This window comes from Vitis riparia, chromosome 17 (assembly GCF_004353265.1).
Source record: "Vitis riparia cultivar Riparia Gloire de Montpellier isolate 1030 chromosome 17, EGFV_Vit.rip_1.0, whole genome shotgun sequence".
Lineage (NCBI taxonomy): Eukaryota > Viridiplantae > Streptophyta > Magnoliopsida > Vitales > Vitaceae > Vitis > Vitis riparia.
Window position 1 is genome coordinate 18,514,246 of NC_048447.1, and position 24,848 is coordinate 18,539,093.

Here is a 24,848-nt window from a genome sequence, read left to right on the forward strand (position 1 = left end):
GATGTTGTAACTGAAAAAACATGCTCTTGGCATGACTGGCAGTCACAGGAGAAGGGAAAACAATAAATTTTGTCTGAGCTAGGCAAGAATAGGATTACAGAAATGTTGTGAAATTGGGATTTGGGCAGTCTGATAAATGGAATACACTAGGGTTCCTTGAATTGTTTCTCAGTCAAAACCCGCTCATTAGCAGGTTTTTTGGTCAGAGCTCTTCCTCGCTGTTATTGACAATATCTGGGTATCAGTCCATTACAAATAGGAAATCTGGGGAGTGAAAATATAACCCTATTCCTCATCCTTTATTCCTTTGGAAATAGTTGGTTAAACTGGTATGGTAGAATTTGACAGATATACTGTAACAGCAAGCTGAGCCTGAGGAAGCCTACATAATACGCTGAGCATGTTTGGCTTCCAAGTTTCCTTGCAGCCAAACACCCCCTGGGAAGAAAAGGAAACTGAAAACCACCATCTAAATTCTATCACACATAAGGATAAGGTAGGGACCATCCCTCTACTTATTGCAGTGACAGGATGATTTCTTTTCCCTCACCCATAACCCAACTTAACTAGGAGTCTCTCCACTCTTGAAAATGGCTGCTTTCTTTGGATCTCCACCATTTGTTTACCACCCACTCACAAGAACTCCCCACTTCTCTTCTTCTCAAACGCCCCCGCCGCCTCCACCACCTACTCCACCTTCACAGCCGCAATCTCCAACTCCACCTTTGAGTATAACATCCTCGGAGCCACCAGCGGCAGCATCAGTTAAAGGCCAGCAACAGAAACCTACCAAGCCTGCTACCCCTGTCACCACTGCTGATTCAACAGATTGGATAGCTTCCACCTTGACAAGGAGGTTCGGCCTTGGTGCTGGCCTTGCATGGGCTGCCTTCCTCGCAGTTGGGGTGGTCTCAGAACAGATCAAAACCCGCCTTGAAGTCTCCCAGCAAGAGGCAAATACAAGGTACGCAATCTAAGCTCAAGAGTTGAGTCGTCCTCACCAACTTTCAGGCTATTCATTTCATTAATTTTTTCTTTCAACTGAACTATTTCTGTAGTGAAACAGCTTCCCTTTACATTTCAACTTTTGGGCAATCTCAAAGTTAGTACTAGTACCCTATAAACTAGCTGACAAGGATGCAGATGATGTTATACTTATCCATCTTTAAGTCATACATTCTGATCCCTAATCTTATAGTTAAAGCCCATTCTTTCAATTTTTAGCAAATTTGAAGTAATTTGATATATGCTGTGGAAAGCAAATACAGATATTCAATCTCATGGTTCATTGAATTTGAGGTTTAAATCTTCTGCTTCAGTCTTAGAATGCTTCCAATAACTGGACTCTGTCTTTTACAGGGATGTTGAAAAGGAAGAAGAGGTGGTCCTGCCTAATGGCATAAGGTACATCTTTTGTTTTTCTCACAAATTGCAATATTTTACCTCTTAAAATGTATGCAAGTATGTTGTTTTTTCATCACAAATACATATGAACCAGGTACTATGAGATGAGAGTCGGCGGCGGAGCGTCTCCAAGGCCAGGAGACTTGGTAGTGATTGATCTCAAGGGAAGTGTTCAAGGAAGTGGGGAAGTGTTTGTTGATACATTTGATGGTGAGAAGAAGCCATTGGCCCTGGTAATGGGGTCAAGGCCTTATACAAAGGGAATGTGTGAAGGGATAGAATCTGTATTGAGGTCTATGAAGGCTGGGGGTAAAAGAAGAGTGATAATTCCTCCCAGTTTAGGGTTTGGTGAGAAGGGTGCAGACTTAGGTTCAGGTCTGCAAATTCCCCCATCTGCTACTCTTGAATATATAGTTGAGGTTGATAAAGTTTCTGTAGCTCCAGCCTGATTTTTCCTTGTCTTCAAGAAAAACTATGAGCCATTTAGGAACTGTTATCAATTACCCATATCAGTAAACTTGACTATTATTTCTAGTGGCAGTTTTGCCTTCAATGGTTCCTCCCCCCACCCCCATCCCCCCATCCCATTAAGAACTTTCTATTTTATTTTTAATAATTTCTCATATTTATATAATTGTTTTTTTAGATAATATCAAGAAAATAACTAAAAATAATTTACCATGAAATGTGTTCTATTTATTTCCTTATTTTTTTGAAAACGAAACACTGATTTTGAAAACAGTGTAAATTCTCTCATTAGAAAGGATTTCATCTCATAATTATCTATGATGATTTATATCGATAACATATATATATATTTTAGGATATCATTTCCAATAGAATATGATATTCTTAAATATTATGGCACTATGTATCTAATAAGATATATTATATCATACTTGATAATAAATAAAAAAATAAAGCGTTATTTTTCAAAAATTTAGATTTTTGTTTAAAATAAAATTATATTATATTTTAATATTTGGTATTAAAAAATATTAAATTTATTTTAATTTAATGATATGTAGACATTGTTCAATAATTTAAAAACTATTAAATATTTATTTATTTATTAATAATATTCATAATTAAAATGTTTAAAATTTACAAATAAATTTTTTTATATTATATTATATTATTCAATATATATATATATATATTTTACAATATAATTCATAACTATTTCTTTAGTTTTTATTTTTAACTACAAATTTAATTGTTTAATTAAAATTTTTTATTTTGCAAAATGAGTGATATAAAAATAAAAAATATTTTTTTTTGGTATATCCTACATATATATCTTATATCTCAACTTAAAAATAACATATTCCATGTATAAGGAATATAAAATAAAATATGGATAATAATATATCCTACTACTTATCTTTATCTTGTATTTAATTGAATATAAGTTATAATAAATGATAAAATATTGGGAGAATTATCGGATAGGATGGGTTAAATATGATAATTACCGGAAATTGTGGTCTATTTTGATAATTCTTAGAAAGGACAATAATAGACTTAAATATAAAAAATATCCTTCAACAAATTTTTTTAAAATTCAAAGCATTTAAAACACCTCACTTGCTTTGTCATAACATTTATGATGCGTGGACCCCACATTTATTGTAATTATTGATATTCACATTTTAAATCACAATTTTGAGTTTAACTATTACCATTATTATATATAACAAGAGTATAATTTGTTATTTAAATTTACTATTAAAAACAAAAAATACTTCTTAAAACATTTTAAAATAACATTTAATGTGTGTTTTTTTTTTTTTTTACTTTTTTTTTATTCTAATTTTTAATGTTATTAAGAAAAAACAAGTTTCATAATTATATAATAAAAATGGTGATTTTTTCATATATATTTTTAAAATTTTAAATTGATAAATTATGTTTTTGTATTAAATTCAAGGGAGGTAGACTATTTAATTTTCATATATGACTTTTTTTCCCTCAATATATTGAGTGGATGATGTTAATGCATATGATATATTGAATATTAATGAGACATAAAAAGTGATCTATAATATTATTACTTTTATTATAAAATACAAGTACAATAAAAATATGTTATAATTACAATATAAATACACTTACATTACAAATATATTACAATAAAACCTAATTGGGAAAATTTTGACTTTTTTTATTTTATAAAAATGATAGTTTTGTATGATCCTACCATATTCCATAACATACTTATATTATAAATCATTTCTAAAAACAAACTAAATGCTAATTTGAATTCACAAGACTCATATATATATACATAAATTATTAAATAATTTCAATGCACGGGATGAATGATGTTAATATACTAATAATGATGTAATAATACCAATAGAGTATGAATAAACATTTTTAGAATTATTATTATTGTAATGAAATATAAATATGACATAAATGTATTATACTTATAATATAAATACACTAATGTTACAATATATTACAACATAATTTAATTTATTTTTGTTTAATTTTTTCACGTACTATATTACCCAATGAATAGTTGCATGTTATTTCAATGAATAGTGGTGTGTTATTCAATTGAATATTTGTATATTTTTCAATTGATGAGTGCTCGTGATAAATAATTATTCATTCTATTATATTAACAAAGTTTTTAATTGTATGTTACATATATTAAACAACATAATAACCTTAGGATATGACTTTTATTTAGAAGATATTGAAAATTATTTTTTTTATCGGATTCTCTTAAAAATCGTAATATTTTATTAAAAAATATAGATATAGATATATCTTTTTTTAACCCACGTCACTGAAAGAGTAAAAAAAAAATGACAAATTTATTGATATGATAGTATAAAATAATTTATAATTAATACAAAATAATAAACTAGATTAATAATGCACAATTTATTAGATTATTTTTATGAAAATTCTAACTTTCAATTGGACTTATCATTTCCAAGTCCATTCAAGTAAATAATAAAAGTAGTTTTATCATTCACCTTTATAAGTAAAACTTTATAATATAAGTTGTCGTTCAAAAGTGAAAAATAATTTTTTGGAACAAGAGATATGCATTATTAATTGACTGGACCTACCATCATGTGTGAGCCCCATGTTATTGACAATTTCAAAATTATTTATTAATAATATATAAAACATATTCAAAGGTAAAATTGTCATCTAAAAATTATTGAGATAACTGACATTTCCCGTAATTATCACATGCAAAGTAATTCTCTCTAACTTATTTAATGATATCGTGAATCAAATACAAGATATGACATGTTATCTCCTATTATGTTTTATCTCATGTTGTATTATTATTTCAAATTTGTGTGGTTGTTGGTAATGTATCAATTGCTATGCATCCAAAAACAAAAAAAAACAAAAAAAATTCAAAGGGAAAGGGGTAAAGAAACTTTTGATACCAAATTTGGGGAAAAATCGTTGGTTTTGTGGGTGTACCTACCTTTGCTACAGTGCCCCCTCAAAAATGCCTTACAATTTTTGCGATTAAGGGGACTTGAACCCAAACAAAAAAATTAACCTTCAACTTAGCTAACCACCGGATAGGTTTATCCATTGTTAAAAAGTATTGCACCAAACATATATATTCAAAATTATCATATAAATAAAATATTAAAAGAATATCTTAGAGAACAAATTAATTATAATTATTTTATAATTAAATATAAAATTTTCTTTTTATTGATTACCAAAAATATAAAAATTATTATAATAATTTTTTTCATAGTATTTTTAATATCATTAATAAATTAATTAAATATTAAAAATTATATATATATCACAATTCATTTTATATCATTTAATACAATAAAATTGAATGGATCATAATTTTAATATTAAATATATTTTAAAATTAGACATATTATAATTAGATATCACAATATTATTATTAAATAATATTTAATGTAATTTAATAATAAATTTATACTTATAAAATTTATATTTTTTATTTATACATATGATATTATTATTAAATATAATAAATTATATTATACATATATAATTTTTTTTAATAAAATAATTTTAAAATATCTATTACACTTCTAATTATATTTTTATAAAATTTTTATTTTATTTTTATAAATTTTGGGTTTTACCCATTTTTTTTTTTTTAAATATGTACTTATATATGTCCGATATATCTATATCCTCGATATAATATATCCTCAATATATCTATCCGTATATTCAAAGTACGATTATATTCGTCATTACCCATTTTTTTCATTCCTGTTCTCAGTCCTGTTCGAATCCCAGCCACACGACCGTTCTCACGCCGCCACGCCAACTATACTTTGAAAAACACTGATCAAAGATAAGGCATAGTTGCAGAGGAGAGAAGCGATGGGAACCGTTATCGATTCCCATTTCTTAGCTCTCACAGCCATTGTCACTGTATCGTTTTTTTCTCAATCTCTTTAAAACACATCAACCCACATCTTGTTTATCTGTCTATTCATTTGGATGTTGGTTTTGTATGGGTTTGGCAGGTGGGTTATCAGTTTTTGTTCTTCATTATCACAGCTCTTCTCAAGTTCGATAAAGTCACTGACTTCGCTGGTACGTCTTTTATCTTTTCCCCTCTTCTTCTTTACGCCTCTAATTTTCCAAGTCCTTGGGATGTTTGTTTTCCGAGTAATATGAAAATTTTCTCCTTCGCTCAGTCAGGAAAATTCATAACTTTAGGACCTTTATGACCATGAGAGGTGAAAATGGTGCGGAGTCGTGTTTTTTGATGGAGTTTCCTGACACCGTTTTCAGAAAAAGAAAAAAAAATTCACATTTTCAGGAAATTTCGACTTTTCTCTTCTTTCTCTCCAGTTTCCTCAACAACCCATTAAGGAAATTGTCTCGTTTATTCTTTTTGATTGCTGGGAAAAGGAAATAAATTGCTGGATTTTCTTAGTCTGTAAAACCAGAAAATATAAGCCTCCAATCAACTAAGCCCAATCCAACTGTTTGGCATGGATCGAGATTATTTGGAATCCAAAACAGGATCAGACATGATTCAAAGTTTTGTGTTATGCAATTAAGTAATATAATTGAGTTTTTCTTTCTAATTAATTCCCAGGAAGCACGAACTTTGTTATACTTGCCGTGTTAACTTTGGTCTTGAAAGGAACGTGGCATTTTCGACAGGTAATATTCCTCCCCCTCCCAATACAAATATCAATTTTTATTCTGTCGTGGATTCAAAAGAACCAGGCTTACATCTTTGACTATCAATAAATAGTAGGAAAATTCTGTGCAACCTTTGGAGGTACCTGACCTCCGGAATCTCAACTATTGGATGTTAGAAATCAATCACAATGGTTGAATTTTCAATGGCCAAGAAATATTGATATGGTATCTCTGCTGCACCGCAGAATGGACCAAAGCAATCACTTGAGCCACCTGTAATGGGTCTGTCCGAGTCCATTAAATCATTTTCTAGGCTTAAGTTGTTCGATAAAATCCTATTTGGTCTAACGCAAATTTCATTGGTTGGATATATGTAAGTTCAGTACAAATTTTGACAGTAATGAAGTTACAAAACAATGTTGAAAAATGAATTCCCAATATGGTCAGAGTCTGGTTGGAGAAGATTCAATTCGGCTTTTTGGTGGGATGGCTTGGGAGAAGAAATTTTATCTAGTGAATTGAGATATTATTTGGATGGAAAAAAGGGTAAAGAAGGGTTGGGGATCAAAACTTCTTATACCTTGTAAAAGGCTTTGTTGGGAAAATGGTTGTGGAGGTTATTGAGCTTAGTGATCTTTGGAGATGGGTGAAGAATGTAAACTTTATTGTTAAATCTTTCTATATTTCCTTGTCCTCAAGGAGTTCCTTACTAAGGAGGTGTGGAATTTTAGGGCACCTCATAAAGTGTGTTCCTTTCTTAAGGAAGCTGCTGAGGAAAGAATTCTGACTATTGATCAAACTTATGAGAAAAGGGGTGGTCATTGATTAACAAGTGTTGCTTGTGTAAGAATTGAGAGTTGACAAATCATATTCTCATACAATAGTAAGGATTACCTTCTTTGAGGCCTTTCCTCTTAGTGTTTGGATTTCAGATGTTGCTTGTGTAAGAATTGGAAGTTGACAAATCATGCTTTTTGATAGGTGAACTTTTTTTTTCCTTTTTCCTTTTCTTTTCTTTTTCTTTTTCCTTTTTTTTTGAAATCGCCATTGGAACATGAACTTGGGACCTCCCACGTTCCCACCCTCATATGTAGTAAGAATCACTTGCTTTGAGACCTTTTGCTCCCCTCGTTTTGGATTTTCATGGGGCATTCCTATGGTCTGTCAGAAAGTGACTATTTGAGTGGCACGTAGAGGGGTGGGCAAGCAGTGGAGGAAATTGTGGGAGTTAGCCCCTTTTTGCTTGTTTTGATGCATCTGTAGGCTGCATTGTATCTGAGTTTTTTGAAACTTACAAAAAAAATTGTATCTGAGTTTTTTGAAGAGGTAGAGTGCTCTTCTCGAAGTGTCTTTTGTTAGTTCTTGGTTTGAGTGGTCTAAAGCTGAATTTTTGTTTTTTAATTCTTTGCTTGAGTGGTCTAAGGTTTGGAGTTGGAACTTTAATATTACACTTTTGAGTTTTATAGATGGAACTAGTTAAGGGTTAGGGGTTGTGGTCTTTTGTCATTTTTCTTCCTCGCCTTCGCCCTTGGTGATCCCATATACACTTCTTGTCTTCACCCTTGGTTGTGTCATATATTCTTTTTTGCCTTCATATGTTTTGGACATTAGACAAATGTGTCTCTGAATGCATATCTGTCCTTTGTTTCCACAACACCAATAAAGCTACATATAATGTCATATTAGATCCATGATCAAAAAACCTAAAACCAAAAACCAATTTGTTGACATATGTTTCAACTTGAGTCACAACATCAAATTTTTGCAGCTCAACACTTTCATCATCAAAACAAAAGGGTGATCGGAAAGCAGATCTCCTTGAAGTAAATCTCTCAAACTTGGGAAAGAAAACTGTTGCTGACCATTGACCCATGGAAGTAGCTCTGAAGAGTTTATATACTTCAGCTGGACTATCTGGCCTTTAGTTGGATTGTTCAACTCCATTTGGTTAATATTTTTATATGCTTATTTAAGGAAACAGACGTAAATATACTAAACCATAATATGCTAGCACTCATGGATCTGCTTATCTGCTAAGTTGTACTAAAGTGTGTATGTGTGTGCATATGTGTGCTAGCATTTATGGAGTTTCTGATCTGCTAAGTGGTACTAATATGTTTGTATGTTCGTGTATTTGCATTAAAAGCCTTGAGGTTCTCTTATGTTTCTTAGTACTCACTAGTCTTGTATTTGTTAAACTATTCCTTCTGAGGATGCCTTCTGCAATAAAATCTGTAGACAAATTGTTGCTGAGACATTTTTGTGTGATATACTTATGATTTTGGTGCTCTATTTTTCAGGTAGTTTTGACCTTGCTTGTAGTGATATGGGGCCTTCGACTGGGAATTTTTCTGTTAATGAGGTGTGGATGAGAATAACATTACATAAAATCACACTTTCCATTCTACATGGGATTCTACAAATTGCCCTCATTTGAGCTATTCTCATTTTGTTTGATTACTACTTCTTGAATACCCAATGTTCTTGAAAAAAAAAATGTACAATTGGCTGCTCTTATAAACTTCCTTTGAATGTCACTAGTATTAAGTAAATCCCACAGCAGCCTTGATGCACAGCTCCTCTTCTCTAATTCCATAAGAACTACCTTTTTAATCTCCTCTCATGGTACAAGTACTGTTTTAAAAATCGGACTGGACCACATGATTGAAACATCAATTTTATTACTCTCCTCAATAAGGCTGCCCAGTGTTATTATGGATTATATAACCAGGGTTGAGAATTGGGGGGGTCACGCCCTAGCCTCATCGACCTAAGCGTTTACTGTTTTAAAAATTGAACTGGACCAGAAGATTGATACATCAGTTTTATTACCCTCCTCAATTAAGGCTGCTCAGTGTTATTATGGATTCTATAACTTTTGCAACATTACTTCCTGCCACCGTAGAGAACAGGAAAGAATCCTCTTTATGAAAATGGCAGTTGGGTAATGATTTCAATAATGATTATAATGTTCTCTATCTTCTTATCAGGATTTTGCAATGGGGTGAGGATAGGCGCTTTGATGAAATGCGCAGTAATTTGGGGAAATTGGCAGTTTTCTGGACATTTCAGGTTTTCTAGCTTCCTCTGTTTCATCCTAGTGTTATCTATTCATTGTCTTGCCTGTTCATGGTTTTTGACAGCAATTTGTATTTTACCCAAGTTTTGTTATAAACCTATTTCTCACTTATGGCAGGCTGTCTGGGTATGGACTGTGAGTTTACCTGTGACAATAGTTAATGCTAGTGGCAGAGATCCATCTCTTCAAGCTGCAGACATAATTGGTTGGATTATGTGGTCAGTGGGAATTACAATTGAAGCTTCTGCGGATCAGCAAAAGTTGTCATTCAAGAATTCCCCAGAAAATAGAGGAAAGTGGTGTAATGTTGGAGTCTGGAAATACACCCGTCATCCAAACTATTTTGGTGAGGTTAGTGCTACCATCTCTCTTAATTCACACTTTTTGTGGAACTGATGCTCCACATGCACCTGTACTAACAAAAGCCAGAGTTATGTTAGCTCCTCAACTTGAGGGCCTGACTGACAACAAATTAACTGCAGTCTTGGAGCATTGTAGTAGCTGGATTTGTCTCAGTTCGAAAAAAAATGAAAATCATGCTTGTTTAGGCTGTCAAATTGGAAAACAGTTGTGTTAGATTTCACTTTCTTGATTTCATTTCCATAGAAATGAAAGGAAGGATGATGAATGTTGTGATGAATGTTGTCGACAGATTTTGCTTTGGTGGGGAATCTTTGTTGCTTCCACCCCTGTCCTGGAAGGTGCAGAATGGCTTGTAATCCTTGGACCAATCTTCCTCACATTGTTGCTTCTTTTTGTCAGTGGCATACCATTGCTTGAGGTTTGTTTCTCCTGCCTTCAGTTCAAGTACAAATATCATGCCACTTGAGTATTTGCTCATGTTGTACAACGTGGATGGAAGCAGGAATCAGCAGATAAGAAGTTCGGCAATGTGGCTGGATACAGGCTCTATAAAAGCACAACTAGGTCAGATTCGTCAGTTTGTTTTTTAAAACTCATTTATTCCTCGTAGTATTATTTTGAAGAGAGAAATCAAGTTACTAAACCTAAAATTTATGCATTCCAGCCCTCTTTTTCCACTCCCCCCTATGGTGTATGGGAACTTGCCTGCATGGTTCAAAACAACATTCCTCCTTGAGTTGCCTTTCTACAGTCGAAATCTTCCTCAAGAAGGACAAAACTGGTAAACTACAATCTGCTGCAAACATTATTATGTGTTCTTTATAATGTTTCATGCAAAGACTGTAAATATGTTGATGCATTATATTTTAAATATCTCAAGGCATTTACCTGAGCATATCACAGAACTTGCCGTATCTTCTTTGCATGTGTTCTATTATCCTGGTGACAATGAACAGCAGAGGAAATTTTGGATTCACAATTTTTTCCTATGCCCAGTGTTTCTCTGGAGCCAGAATATTTCTTAGAAATTATTTCCTTTTTCCTTTTACCACTTCCCTTAAAAGCACATGAGATTCCCATCCTTATCTGTAATATCTCTCTATCAATGAGTTCTTGCAAGTATGGAGAAGTGGGTTCAGACAGAATATTTTATCCAAAACCCTGGTCTGAGTTGGTTCTATTCATTCTAAATAGTCATAACACTGCGAGAAAAACTCCACCTCCAACCACTCTACCTAATGAGAGGGAGAAGCTGTTGGTTCGCAATTGAGTCGAAGTTGTTTGAAGTCTTGGTAGAGGAAGTCCGAGGGAAGTTAAAGGGTATCATCTTGGAGAGAAGTAGAGGCTTCTCCTCTTGGATTCGGTTCGGGGAGTTGAGTCTAAGGAACTTGTTGGAAGGAATTGAAGAATGTTGTAGGGAGGAAAAGGAAGGAAGATTGGTAAAAGTTTTAGAGGACGAGGGGGGAAGTTTAGGTTGGATAGGCGTGTTAACGGGGCGGGGAGGTTCGTCCTGTGTTATGTTGTCGACTTGGAGTCAAAGAGTAGGAGTTCCCTGAAGGAAAGGGGGTTGGGCCACTTTGGCTGAGAAACTCCGGGCCCTTGGGGTGGTTACTTGAGCTGAAGCAAAGACTGAAGCGATGTCTGTAGTTGGCAAGGCCAAGAAGAGCCTTGGCAAACGGTGGAGTGTGAGAAGAAGGCGTTTATGGATGTTGCCAGAGAGCCGACTGGAAGGATAGGAGATGCATTTTGGCTATAGCTTGAAGATAGAGAGTTGAGGGGTAGGGAGGACTTGTTGGGTTGTTGCTTAGTTGGTAGGTGGGGTGATGGGCCAATGTTGGAGTTGGATCTGGCCTCGCTAAGGAGATGAGGGGAGCGCCTTTGGAATCTTAAGGGGGGAGTGAGATTCTCGAAGCTGGGAGGAGCATTTTTTATGCTGGGGTTTGAAGATGGGGAAGAGGCAAAGAGAGTGTTAAAGAGGGGGGTGCGTCACTACAAGGAAACTTGCTGCATTTGGAGAGGTAGAGTGCGGAGGCGAGTTGCTTGTGCTTAGGTAGTCCAACCAAAGAAGTTTGAGTAAGGGTGGCGGGTCTCTCGCTTCACTATTGGAGTGGAGAGGTGTTCAAAAAAATTGGTGACTATTGTGGAGGCTTCGTTGAAGTGGATGATGAAACAAAGAGGTTTTCTCAGCTATAATGGGCTAGAATTTTGGTGAAGTCGGGGGGAAAAGATCTTCCGGGGACGTTGCATCTGGTGGTGAACTCTTCTTGTTATGCAGTCCAACTATAGTGGGAGGTGCCGCCGTGGGTATCTGTAATGGTGCCGATGAATAGGTTGAGAGGGAGTAAGGAGGAAAAGGTTAGGGAAGTGGGTTCACGCGCGGGGAGTAGGGTTTGGTGAAGGATTATTGGCATGTTGTAGGGGATGGTGGGTCTTGCACAGTCAGAGAGGTCAGGGGTGAAGAGAAAGGCGATGGAGACGAGTTTGCAAAAATCTCTGACGGTGTTATAGGCTTTGGGGAGGGTAGAGGAGAGAAGGGGGGTACATGGGTGTGCTTAAGAGCTAATAGAGGGTTTGTAGTTGTTAATGGTTGTGGGCCTATTAGGATGGATGCTTGGGCCCAAGAGGATGCAGGCTTGTCAAGGAAAAATGAAGGCCCTTAAAAAATTTTAAATTGTGGGTTAGGTCGTGCTATAAAGGAAGATGAGGGGTGCGAGCCTAGATCCGTTTGGGAAGTGGGGCAGTCCAGTGGGGTAGCGGAGAAGGATTCGATTCCGGACCGGGTCTTTTTGGGCGAGTATTTAAAATAGGGTAGGGCATCAGGAAGTTGCCTGTTCTCCCAGAGATGGAATGCCAAAGTAGAAATGTTCGGTGGAAAGGGGATTGTAGAGGCAGAAGGGGCTCTCGATAGGGTTTCTTCAGCTGATGCGTGTCTTATGGAGAAAGCTTCCAGGTACTCCATCCTTTCGCCTTCTTCCTTTTGCATTTGGAGGGGACATGACTCTTCTTCTTCTCCTTTCTCTAGGGTGGAAGGGGCTTTGGTCAAGGTGGGGGAGGGCCAAGGTGCAGTTGTCAAGTTGAAGGAAAGCGAAAAGAAGCTGTTTGTGAACCCTCTTAAGGTGTTGTTGGTGGAAGAAAGGGATTTTGAGAAGGGTGATGGTGGGTCTAGCCTAACGAGGGAGGTGGGTGATGGAGTGGCAGAGAAAGGGGGAAGGGATGTGGAGTCGTGGAGGTACAGTTGCTTGGCGAAATTTTGTCACTGTTTGGGAATGCCCGCTAAGGGATTCGAAGGGGAGATTCTGAAGCTTCTTAAAAAAATGAAGGAGAAAAGAGAGTGATTTGAGAAGGTGATCGGAAAAAAGAGGAAATGATAGAGACCCTCTAGATTCGATCGGGAGCTAAAGAAACTAGAATGTTCTGTGAATTATGATGGGTTAGGAAGGGATCGGGGCCAATCAAAGTGTTGACGAAATTTCGAATCCTTTCGTGGAATGTAAGAGGGGCAAATGATAGAGTTGAAGAATAGGGTTTCACGGGAATAATTTTTTTTCATTGAGATTATTCTTTTATAGAGTTTACAGCATATACAAATCCTTCAAATTGGGAAACTAAATCACTTATTAAAAGGAAAGAATAACTCCTAACAATTACTTTCCTAAAAATACAAAGATTGACAACTAATAAATAATTTACAGCTTTACTAAGTTATTTCTTTCCATATTAGTTTTGGTTTGCCAACACTCCCCCTCAAGCTGGCTTAAAGATATCTTCCATAGCCAGCTTGCCAACTAGAAAATCGAATTGCCTCTTATGTAGTCCTTTGGTGAAGACATCAGCTGTCACGACCCAAATTCCGGGCAACCCAAAATTTGGCTCGTGACCCCAGGTCAAAGGTTTGACCCTAAGGGTTTCTCCTATTCCACGTTGGCAGTCAACTAAAACACTCTGAATTTTTTTTTTTTTTTTTCATATAAGTCCCACTAGGGTTCTCACCAACTAACAATATTTTAAACCTTACTTAAACACATCAAGATTTAATAAACATCATTGCATCCCAAAATAAAATTTCATAAAAATCCCCTTAATCAAACTAAGGTCTTATTACATTATCCATAATTAACTTATTATAAGGTCTCAATACCACAACACAATAAAAAAATAAAACCTTTCCACTAAACCGCTCCAGGGGCATCCTGAAGTCCTCCCTGTCCCATCTGTGGATCCTCAGGAGTGATATCTGCATCTAAAAATATATAAAAAGGAAGGGGTGAACATTTCCACATTGCTCAGTAGGGTGCCTAACACCCAAAGGGTTAATGAGGGATTACTATATTTTAAGAACCCAAACGCAACAATTCACCAATATAAATCAAATCACACAATTTAAAATACAACACTATACTTAATTCCACAACATCCACTCATTAAATGAATGCATATAAACGTGTGACACACAATCATACAATGCACTATCGTTCTCGGGCTTTCACCGAAGGATACGCGTTCGCACCCAAATATACTCCCCATTTGGAGTCTTCCCGGAGTAAACTTTTGGGTTTTTCACCCTAGGGATCTTTCTCCCTTCTTAGTTCGCATCACACAGGCTTTCACTTTTCATCACTATTTTATTTTTTTCCATTTCATACACTTTACACAATTTTTTTTTTTTCATTTCTTCGTACAACCATGATGCAAATGAATGTCACAAATTCCAAAATTCCTTAATAATTTCTACAATTCCAATAATTTCAACATTCTCAATAACCCAATAAAATAAAATTTTCACATTAAAATTCCCGAAAAATATGCCAACAAATTTTCGGAAATTCAAACATCAATATACTTGAATTTATATCACAATTTCAGAATTTTTCAAAAACTCTAATAATTCTCAATATTTGAAAATAACTAATTTTTCACAATAAAATTACCGCAAATATTCCAATCAATTTTCAAAAATTCATAATTCACTAGATTTGAAATCTTGCCCTAATTCTGGAATTTTCCTACATTTCTAGCAATTTTTAACAACCTAAAATAATTATTTATTAATTACAAAGAATTCCGGAAATTACAAAAAAATCCAGAAAAAAAATCCCAAATCATTCCAGAAAATTCACACAACATCAAAATTACCTAATTAACTCATAATTATCAGATTTATAATTTTTTTCCAATGAAAAATACATTAAATTTGAGTTTTAGGGTTAGTTTTCCCCTACCACAAATCTAAGAAGTTGACTGTTAAAAATGAAATCAGCCATCGAAGACTTGTTCCTCTAGTCGAATAGAGCATTTCCTCCGAATTTGGGCCGAAACGGAGGTCGTTTGGCCGTCCAAACGGCCGGTCAAAGATCCGGCGAGTGACCAAATTTTCTGCAGTGGCCCCTCTCTCTCTCTCCCCGCGTGCTGCCAGTTTTCCAATTCTCCCCCTTTTTTTTTTTTTTTTTAACAACAAAGGCTTCCTACCACCAGCTCATATCTAAGCCCAATCCATTTCATATCTCTTTTTTTTTTTTAAGACATCACCCACTTAAGCCCAAAACCAAAAGCCCAACTCCATTATTATTATTATTATTTTTCTTTTACAACCCATTACCTTAAACGGCCAATATTCAAAGCCTAATGAATATTTTTATTTTATTTATTTTATTTTATTTTCTTTTCTTTATTCTAATTGTTTTATTTGATTTCCAATTCATTTTTTTTTTCATTTTTTTTAACACACAATTTATTTATTAACACCAATATAAAACTAATTTTTCTCAATTTTATTATTCATCAATTTAATTTAATTTTTCTTAATTAATTCTAATTAATTTTTTTTTAATTAATTCATTTTTTTTTTAATTTTCCTGAAAATTTCAATTTCTAAAATCCTAAGAAATTTTCTACCCTAAGGCTGACATGGCATAAAATTTCAACTCGTTTAATTGACCGACACAATAAAATGAAATTCACCAATTCGAAATTGACACGTGTTCTCCAAACACTTTTCTTTTTTACTTTTCAACCATCACACAAAATAAGACTTTTCAAACTAAAAATGCTAACGTGGCATAAAATACCCGGTCATTACATCAGCCACTTGTTCCTCAGTAGGGATATAGGTCATACAGACCAATCCGTTGTCTATCTTCTCTTTAATGAAATGTTTGTCCACTTCCACATGTTTGGTGTGGTCATGGAGAACCAGATTGTGAGCTACTGAAATTGTTGCCTTGTTGTCACAATACAACTTCATAGGAGATGAACCTGTCATCTTTAACTCTTCTAGTAATCTTCTTATCCACATAATCTCACAAATACCATGAGCTAGAGCTCTAAACTCAGCCTCAGCACTACTTCTAGCAACCACATTCTGTTTTTTACTTCGCCACGTAACCAAGTTACCACCTACAAATGAACAGTACCCAGAGGTGGACCTTTGATCCACTATGCTTCTAGCCTAGTCTGCATCGATGTAGGTTTCAATTTGTAGGTGTCCTCGTGACTTGAACAGAAGACCACTATGCTTCTTCCTTAGAATCCTTTGAACAGCTTCAAAATGCTCTAGTCCAGGCGCATGCATAAACTGACTAACCATACTCATTGAGAATGCTATGTCAGGGCATGTATGGGATAGGTAAATCAATCTCCCAACAAATCTCTGATAACGATCCCGGTCCTTCACATTCTTGGCTTTTGTAGGTTGCAATTTTACATTCAACTCTATAGGTGTTTCAGCAGGCTTACATCCTAACATACCTGTCTCATCAAGAAGATCAAGAACATACTTTCGTTGATTTACAAAAATACCTTCTTTGGACCTAGCAAACTCCATCCCAAGAAAGTATCTTAATGCCCCTAGGTCCTTAATCTCAAATTCCTCAGCAAGTTTCCCCTTTAGCTTCTCTAGTTCATTGCAATCATCCCCAATTAGCACAATATCGTCAACATACACAATTAAGATGGCTACTTTACCTTCATTTGAATGTTTGTAGAACATTGTGTGATCAACTTGACTTTGAGTATATCCATAATGCTTTATTACTTTGCCAAAGCGCTCAAACCAAGCTCTAGGCGACTACTTAAGTCCGTATAAGGACTTCTTCAATTTGCACACTTTCCCAACTCTAAAACTTTCTTCAAAACCTGGTGGAGGACTCATGAACACTTCCTCTTCTAGGTCTCCACTAAGAAAGGCATTTTTAACATCCAATTGGTGTAAGGGCCAATTGGAATTTACTGCAAGGGACAACAAAACTCTAATTGAGTTTATTTTAGCTACGGGGGCGAAAGTCTCTTGGTAGTCTATCCCATAGGTTTCAGTAAAACCCTTTGCCACAAGTCTGGCTTTGTATCTCTCAACACTTCCATCTGCTTTGCTCTTTATTGTAAACGCCCATTTTCACCTTACAACTTTTTTTTCCCTTGGTAAATCTACAACCTCCCAAGTGCCATTCTTTTTTAAGGCATTCATTTCCTCAAACATTGCCAATTTCCAACTCGGTTCATCTAGTACTTCTTGAATATTTCTAGGTGCCACAAGTTTTGAAATATTTGTAGTGAATACTTTATAGTTGTCAGAAAGGTTACTATAGGAGATATATTTGGCAATGGGATGTTTAGTGCAAGCTCAGGTTCCCTTTCTAAGAGCAATAGGGAAATCAAGGTCAAGGTCCTCTGCAGGAACAATTGGGGTTAATCCTAAACCGGGTTCGGGTGCAGATATTTCTGGACTTGGACCAAGGTGTGATGGTAAACTTAGATCAGTTCAGAAGAAGAAGAAACATGTATATGAGTAGAAATAGAAGGAGGGTTACCTGAGACATTTAGAGAGCCATTGCCCAGAGCTTTCGGTTGACCATGTGCTGGGATGATCGACTGGTCTTTACTTCTTCCAGGGACTTTTTTCCTTGAATAAACCACAGGCTCAAGATTGTTTCTATTTTTTTTTCATTCATAGTATTTCTTCTTCTGATAGACCAATTTCAGATTCGGATTCAGTAGGCTTAGTTTCCTTATTTTCTTTTTCAAGAGAGATATCAAGAATTACACTAGGCAAAGGTTCAACAATTTCCTAAAAATTTGGTTCCACTAATTTCTTCCCTTGAAGTAAATTTTTGGTAAAATATGAGACATTTTCCATAAAGGAAACATCCATAGTTGTGTAAAAAACATTTTGTAAAGGGATTAAAACATTTGTAACCCTTTTTATTAGGAGTATATCCTACAAAAACACATTTTTCTGCTCTTGGGTCTAACTTAGATCTTGACCTTTTTGGAATGTGTACATATGTAGTGTAACCAAATATTTTCAAGGATAATTCAGAATTAATTCGAGATTCTGGAAATACCTTTTTCAAGCACTCCAAAGGAGTGGTATACTGCAAAATTTTTGTAGGCATCATGTTGATCATATATGAAGCAGTTAGTATGGCATTCCCCCATAAGTATTTTGGAATATTCATGTAAAACATCATAGCCAGTGCTACTTCTAACAACTGTTTATTTTTACGTTCAGCTATTCCATTCTGTTCAGGGGTATCAGAACATGAGGATTGATGTAAAATTCCTTTCTCGTTTGAAAAGGTTTCCAAAACTTTATTAAAGTACTCAGTCCCATTATCAGATCTCAAAATACTGATTTTTGTTTGAAATTGGTTTTCAATTATTCTGTAAAATTCTTTAAAAATCCTTTTGACTTCAGATTTTTCCCTCATTAAATATACCCAACAAAGACGTGTATGGTCGTCTATAAAGGTCACAAACCATTTTTTTCCTGAAATTGTGGTTACTTTTGAAGGTCCCCAAACATCACTGTGAAAAAGATAAAATGGTTTTGATGCATAGTAGGGTTTTGGAATGTAAGTTTTTCGTTGGCTCTTTGCCAATAAACAACTTTCACATTGAAATGATAAAGGATCAACCTTTTGAAATAACACTGGAAATAAATGTTTTAAATAAGAGAAACTAGGATGGCCTAATCTGTAATGCCAAACCATTATTTGATCATGAACAGAAAGAGAACTAATACTACTTAGTCCTTGAGCAATTTTATTACTAGGTAAATTATCCTCGAAATAATAGAGACCATTGATCATCCTAGCACTGCCAATCGTCTTCCCCGAGCTCTGGTCCTGAAAAATACAATGAGATTCATAGAAGATAACACAACAATTAGAATCTTTAGATAATTTGCTAACAGACAAGAGATTACAAGTAAGTTTAGGAATATGGAGAACAGATTTAAGATCTATTCCCTCAGAGATTTTTATTAGACCTTTTCTTGCAATAGGTGAGAAATTACCATCAGCTATCCGAACATTTTTATTTCCAGGACATGGTGAATAGGATTCAAACATGTTTGAGGAATTGGTCATGTGGTCAGATGCTCCAGAATCGATTATCCATGGAGTAGATTTAAAACGACAAGATAGAGCATATAATTCATTACCTGTGTGTGTCAAAGAAATACTAGAAGTACCGGATGTTAAGTTGGATTTCAGCAATGCAAGAAGATGTTCCATTTGCTCAGTGGTGAAGGGGCTAGTCTCAGCCTCATTAGCAGTAGGAATAATGGCTTGGCCTGGTTTGTCACCTGTTTTTCCTTTCCAATTTGCAGGTTTCCCATGGATTTTCCAACAATTCTCACGAGTATGGCAAGGTTTGTTGCAAAAATCACACCAAACCTGTGGTCTTTCATCTGATTTGCGCTAAAACGCAGCAACTTTATTATAGCCTCCACCCGTGGTAACCAAGGCTGAACCTTTAATAGCAACTCCAGGTCTCTTCTTGCCTAGCATCACATTTCTCCGACTTTCTTCTCTTCTAACTTCTGAAAAAACTTCACCAATTGAAGGCAGGGGTTGTCTTCCAATGATTCTCCCCTTTACCTTATCAAACTCGACATTAAGGTCAGCCAAGAACTTGAAGATCCGATTGTCTTCCATGGTCTTCTTATGATGAAGTCCATCCTCGGCAAATTTCCACTCATAGGTGTTGAAGAGGTCAAGGTCTTGCCAGATTCGTTTCAAGGAGTTGAAGTACTTTGTGACGTTGTCCTCCCTTTGTTGTATCTCACCAAGTTTGAGGGTTAATTCAAAGATCTGTGTTTGATTCCCTAAATCAGAATACATCTGATTTACATTCTCCCAAAGCTCTTGTGTTGTTGGATAGCACATGTAATTAGAGCTAATGTCTTCTTCCATAGAATTCACAAGCCATGCCATCACCATGGAATTCTCAGCATCCCATATAGCATAGTTCAGATCATCCATTGCAGGAGCCTTCTTTTCACCCGTCAGGTAGCCCATCTTTCCACGCCCTCTGATGTACATCCAAACTGATTGAGACCATCTTAGAAAGTTGTCACTATTCAAGCGAATCGTGCTGATTTGGACAGAGTGAGATTCCGAGGTGGTAGGACTGATTTTTGAAGAATCAGTGATGATGGGATTGTTCAGAGAAGGTTGAGGAACAGTAGTGGACTCGTTTGAAATATCCAAAATGGTTTCAGAGAACAGGGATTGAAAGAGAAGAAGGAGGATTTCGGCAAGCAAATTGCGAGCTCTGATACCAAGTTGAAGAATAGGGTTTCACGGGGATAATTTTCTTTCATTGAGATTATTCTTTTATGGAGTTTACAACATATACAAATCCTTCAAATTAGGAAACTAAATCACTGATTAAAAGGAAAGAATAACTCCTAGCAATTACTTTCCTAAAAATACAAAGATTGACAACTAATAAATAATTTATAGCTTTACAAAGTTATTTCTTTCCTTATCAGTTTCGGTTTTCCAATAGATAGAGATAAGAGAAAATTGATAAAGGATATTATTAAAGCTCAGAAGGTGGATTTAGTGTGCCTATAGGAAACAAAAATTCAAGAGATGATTGGTGGGATTGTGAGAAGTCTCGGGGTGGGAAGATGTTTGGAATGGGGGGCTATGAATTCAAGGGGTGCAGTAGGGGTGAGGGTGGGGAGGGGAGGGGAGGGGTGTTGTGGTGCTCTGGGACAATAGGGTGTTACAGTTGGTGGAGATGGAGGTGGGCAACTTTTCAGTCTCTTGTTGCTTCAAGAATTGCGATGATAGTTTTTGCTGGAGTTTCATACGGGTTTGTGGACGCACGTTGAAGTTGGAAAGAGAAGATTTTTGGAGTGAGCTAGGGGATGTTAGAGGATTGTGGAGCGATCCTTGGTGCCTGATAGGAGATTTTAACATGATTAGATTCCCTTTTGAACATAGTAGAGAAGGCCGATTGCCTTTGACAATGAGGAGATTCTTAAAGGTGATTGAGGACTTAGAACTAAGGGATCTACCCCTTCAGGGGGGTCTTTTCACTTGGAGTGGAGGCTTAAATAATCGGTTAAAGTTGAGAATTGATCGGTTTTCTCATTTCTGAAGAGTGAGAAGTTCATTTTCCGGGGGCCATTCAAGTTGCTTTAGCTAAGCCGGTTTTAGATCACTTTTTGATTCTAAGAGGGCCTATTCCCTTTAGATTTGAAAACATGTGGCTTGGGGGGGGGGGGGGGGGGGGCGCTGAGGACTTTAAGGATTTTAGGCCAATTAGCTTGGTGGGAGGGTTGTACAAGTGGCTAACCAAGGTGCTGGCTAATAGGCTGAAGGGGGTGTTAGCTAAGGTGATCTCAACGACCCAAAATGCATTGTGGAGGGGCGACAGATTATGGATGTAGTGCTTATTGCTAATGAAGCAATAGACTCGATCTTAAAAAGCAATAGAGGGACGATTCTTTGCAAATTGGACATTGAAAAAGCCTATGATCATGTGAAGTGGTTTTTTTTTAGACAGTTTTGGAGAAGATGGGGTTCGGGGAAAAGTGGCATAGGTGGATTAAATGGTGTTTATCCACAGCTAGTTTTCTATTTTGGTTAATGGAACTCTTGCTGGGTTTTTTCAGAGCTCAAGGGGTTTAAGGCAAGGAGACCCCCTTTCGCCTTATTTGTTTGTGATAGCAATGGAGGCATTTAGCTGTCTATTAAAGAGAGAAGTTTCTGGAAGCTTTTTATCGCCTTGTTCGGTTCGGGGAAGAAAGGGTGAAGGGGTCCAGGTCTTTCACTTGCTGTTTGCTGACAATACATTGATTTTTTGCGAGGTGAGGGGGGAACAAATGACGTTTTTGTGTTAGTTATTAATGTGGTTTGAGGCAATTTCGGGGTTGAGAGTAAATTTGGATAAAAGTGAGTTGATTCCGGTTGGTAAGGTAGAGAATGCGGAAGAGTTGGTTGAAGAGCTTGGTTGTAAGGTGGGGAGACTATTGTCCACTTAGGGATGCCATTGGGTGCTCTTTTTAAATCTGCAGCCGCTTGGGATGGAATTGAAGAGAGACTCTGTAAGAGATTGGCTATGTGGAAACGACAATATATTTCTTAGGGAAGGAAGATCACCTTGATTCGTAGTACTTTGTCTAGCCTGCCAATCTATTTCATGTTTATTCTCTAGTTGCCTAGGGCTATTAGAATGAGATTGGAGCAGATTCAAAGGGATTTTTTGTGGCGTGGCGGGGCTCTTGAGCGAAAACCTCATTTAGTAAGGTGGATGACCGTTTGTTTAGATAGAAGGAAAGGAAGGTTGGGGCTTAAGAGTCTTGCGACACTCGATAGGGCTCTCCTTGGCAAATGGAGTTAGCGTTTTGCAAATGAAAGAAAGGCCCTTTGGAACCAAGTGATTAGAGGGAAATATGGTGAGGAAAGAGGCGGGTGGAGCACTTGTGAGGCTAGGAAGGCTTATGGAGTTAGGTTGTGGAAAGCAATTAGAAAGTTGGGGCACCTAGTGACCCATAGATTTGACTTTGTGGTGAGTGATGGAAGGAAGGTGAGCTTTTGGAAGGATAAGTGGTGTAGAACTACTCCTTTATGTGAGTCATTCCCCTCTTTATTTGCCCTAACAACTTCTAAAGAGGCTTGGGTGAATGAAGTTTGAACAGCTTTTGGGAAAAGGGGGGGAAGTTGGAGCCCTCGCTTCTCTAGGCCTTTCAATGATTAGGAAATGAAAGAGGTGGAAAAGTTGTTTTGTTGTTTGGGTGGGAAGAAGGTAAATGTGGATGAGGTGGTTAGACTCGAAGGATGGCTTGTTCTTGGTTAAGTCCTTTTATAGAGCCTTGTAGTCGGACTCTCTAGTTTCTTTCCCTTCGAAGATTATATGGAATTCTTGTGTACAACCTAAATTAGGCTTCACGGGGAAAAGTCCTAACCTTGGACCAAATTCAGAAAAGGGGTTGGGCTTTAGCTAATAGATGTTTTTTTTGCCAAATGTTTGAGAAGTCTATTGATCACCTCCTTCTCCATTGTGAAAAGACAAAGGAAGTGTGGATGTTGCTAATTTCATTGTTTGGAGTGTCTTGGGTGTTTCCCTCTTGAGTAAAGGAAACCCTTTTAGGGTGGAGGGGGTCCTTTGTAGGTAAAAAGCGTAAGGTTGTGTGGCAAACGGGTCCGTTACGTTTGTTTTGGTCTGTTTGGAAGGCAAGGAATAGAATTGCCTTTGAAGATAGTCTGTTGTCTATCAAAAGGCTGAAAGCTTCTTTTGTGTATTTACTGTGATTGGAAACCAAATTATTTATAAAAGGTGGTCTTTTGACCTTAATAGATTTTATTGATTGGGTGGATTCTCGGTGAGGGAGAATGTTTTTTTGTTTTCTTGTTGTTTTGGGTTCAACTGTAAGGGGGTGAGTGTCTCTATACAGTACATCTTTGAGTCACTATTTTAGCACCTCTTCGTAATACAATTCTTTTGGTTATTTATCAAAAAAAAAAAAAAAAATCTCTCTATCAATGTGATGTTCTTAGCTTTGATATGTGGACATGGGTTCTCCCTCGGACATCAGTAGGGATTTCCCTTGACTTTTCAACTCAATGATGATCTGCTGGATTTTGTACGGAAAGCATCTCTTAGCTTTCACACTGGCATATGTTAGATGCTTGCTTTGTGAAGTGAACACTACATCGGGTAGTTAATTTGTTTCTGTTGGCAAAAGAAGTACGAAAACTGTTAGGCCAAAATTTTGAACTGATAGTAAAGTTGCCGGTACTATTAAATTCCCCCTTCCACCCTTTAATGGTCTCGCATGAACCATCCTTGAAGCCATATTCTCATCTGGTCCTTGGCATCTGTTCCTTTTAGTTTCCAGTTCTCCTTCATTTCAATATTATCATGCCTCATGAAGTTGGTTAGTAGAGGCAAAATGCATCAAATTGATAGTCAGGAATAGAACAAATGTAAATGCATAATACTAGTTTATGGTATGCAAAGCTGCATTTCATGGATGGTATCAATTCATTGTTTTTTAAGACATTCAACAATTTGTGCAAGGTATGGAACAGACAGGAAACAAAGCAGCAGCGGAGTGAAGATGGGCTAGCAGCTGTTGAACCTTCTGATTCTGAAATGATTCATTCCCTTATTGAATCAGTTGATGTATGGTATTATTGGCTACGTATGTTGCAACACATCTTGTTACTTTCTTAAATGGTGAATATGGATATTCTTAGGGGACCTGTCATGTGTCTTTTTGCTTTCATTTATTTATCTGTTTTTATTTTTCTTAAGAATTGTTACTCTCTTGTTAGCTGAAGTTGGACAGGTTTAGTTTTGTTCAAAGCTTTTTAACTGTCATTGGATGTAAGAGAGCAGGAGAAGACCCCAGACCCATCGACTCTGCTTTGAATATCTTTTAGGATCAGCAATGGGTTTTTAATTTTCTAATATTGTCATATATTCAGGTCTTATTTGAAATTTTTATGCAAATTTCTTCCAAAAGAGAACACCAGTTCGCACAATTTTTCGAAACTAAAAAAATTTATGGAAATTACCCAACTGAAATATGGAAGATGGATGGGTTGAAACCTGGATGTTCGAAG

At 36.1% G+C, this 24,848-nt stretch overlaps 2 protein-coding genes across 4 annotated transcripts; both read left to right on the plus strand.

Moving 5' to 3' along the window:
• Window positions 1–51: 51 nt before the first annotated feature.
• On the plus strand, window positions 52–1,957 carry LOC117905035 (peptidyl-prolyl cis-trans isomerase FKBP17-2, chloroplastic-like). Its single transcript, XM_034817903.1, has 3 exons — window positions 52–964; window positions 1,360–1,404; window positions 1,499–1,957. Exons 1-3 carry the CDS (start codon window positions 591–593, stop codon window positions 1,851–1,853), a joined length of 774 nt encoding a protein of 257 aa, XP_034673794.1. The 5' UTR covers window positions 52–590; the 3' UTR covers window positions 1,854–1,957.
• Window positions 1,958–5,650: 3,693 nt separating this feature from the next.
• On the plus strand, window positions 5,651–24,693 carry LOC117905170. Of its 3 annotated transcripts, none has more exons than XM_034818095.1 (10): window positions 5,651–5,819; window positions 5,915–5,984; window positions 6,496–6,563; window positions 8,846–8,907; window positions 9,536–9,617; window positions 9,742–9,975; window positions 10,277–10,405; window positions 10,490–10,551; window positions 10,652–10,768; window positions 24,301–24,693. In XM_034818095.1, the coding sequence occupies exons 1-10, from the start codon at window positions 5,769–5,771 to the stop codon at window positions 24,347–24,349; spliced, it is 924 nt and encodes a 307-aa protein (XP_034673986.1). In that variant the 5' UTR covers window positions 5,651–5,768; the 3' UTR covers window positions 24,350–24,693. The 3 variants fall into 3 exon arrangements, with proteins under 3 accessions (XP_034673986.1, XP_034673987.1, XP_034673988.1); XM_034818096.1 differs by having other exon boundaries at window positions 24,307–24,693; XM_034818097.1 differs by having other exon boundaries at window positions 24,312–24,693.
• Window positions 24,694–24,848: the final 155 nt, after the last annotated feature.

Coding starts and splice junctions, on each gene's coding strand:
- LOC117905035 (XM_034817903.1), top strand. CDS start 591: ATGGCTGCTTTCTTTGGATCTCCACCATTTGTTTACCACCCACTCACA. Junction 965..1,359: donor CAGCAAGAGGCAAATACAAG/GTACGCAATCTA, acceptor TGTCTTTTACAG/GGATGTTGAAAAGGAAGAAG. Junction 1,405..1,498: donor GTCCTGCCTAATGGCATAAG/GTACATCTTTTG, acceptor CATATGAACCAG/GTACTATGAGATGAGAGTCG.
- LOC117905170 (XM_034818095.1), top strand. CDS start 5,769: ATGGGAACCGTTATCGATTCCCATTTCTTAGCTCTCACAGCCATTGTC. Junction 6,564..8,845: donor GAACGTGGCATTTTCGACAG/GTAATATTCCTC, acceptor TCTATTTTTCAG/GTAGTTTTGACCTTGCTTGT. Junction 9,618..9,741: donor CAGTTTTCTGGACATTTCAG/GTTTTCTAGCTT, acceptor CACTTATGGCAG/GCTGTCTGGGTATGGACTGT.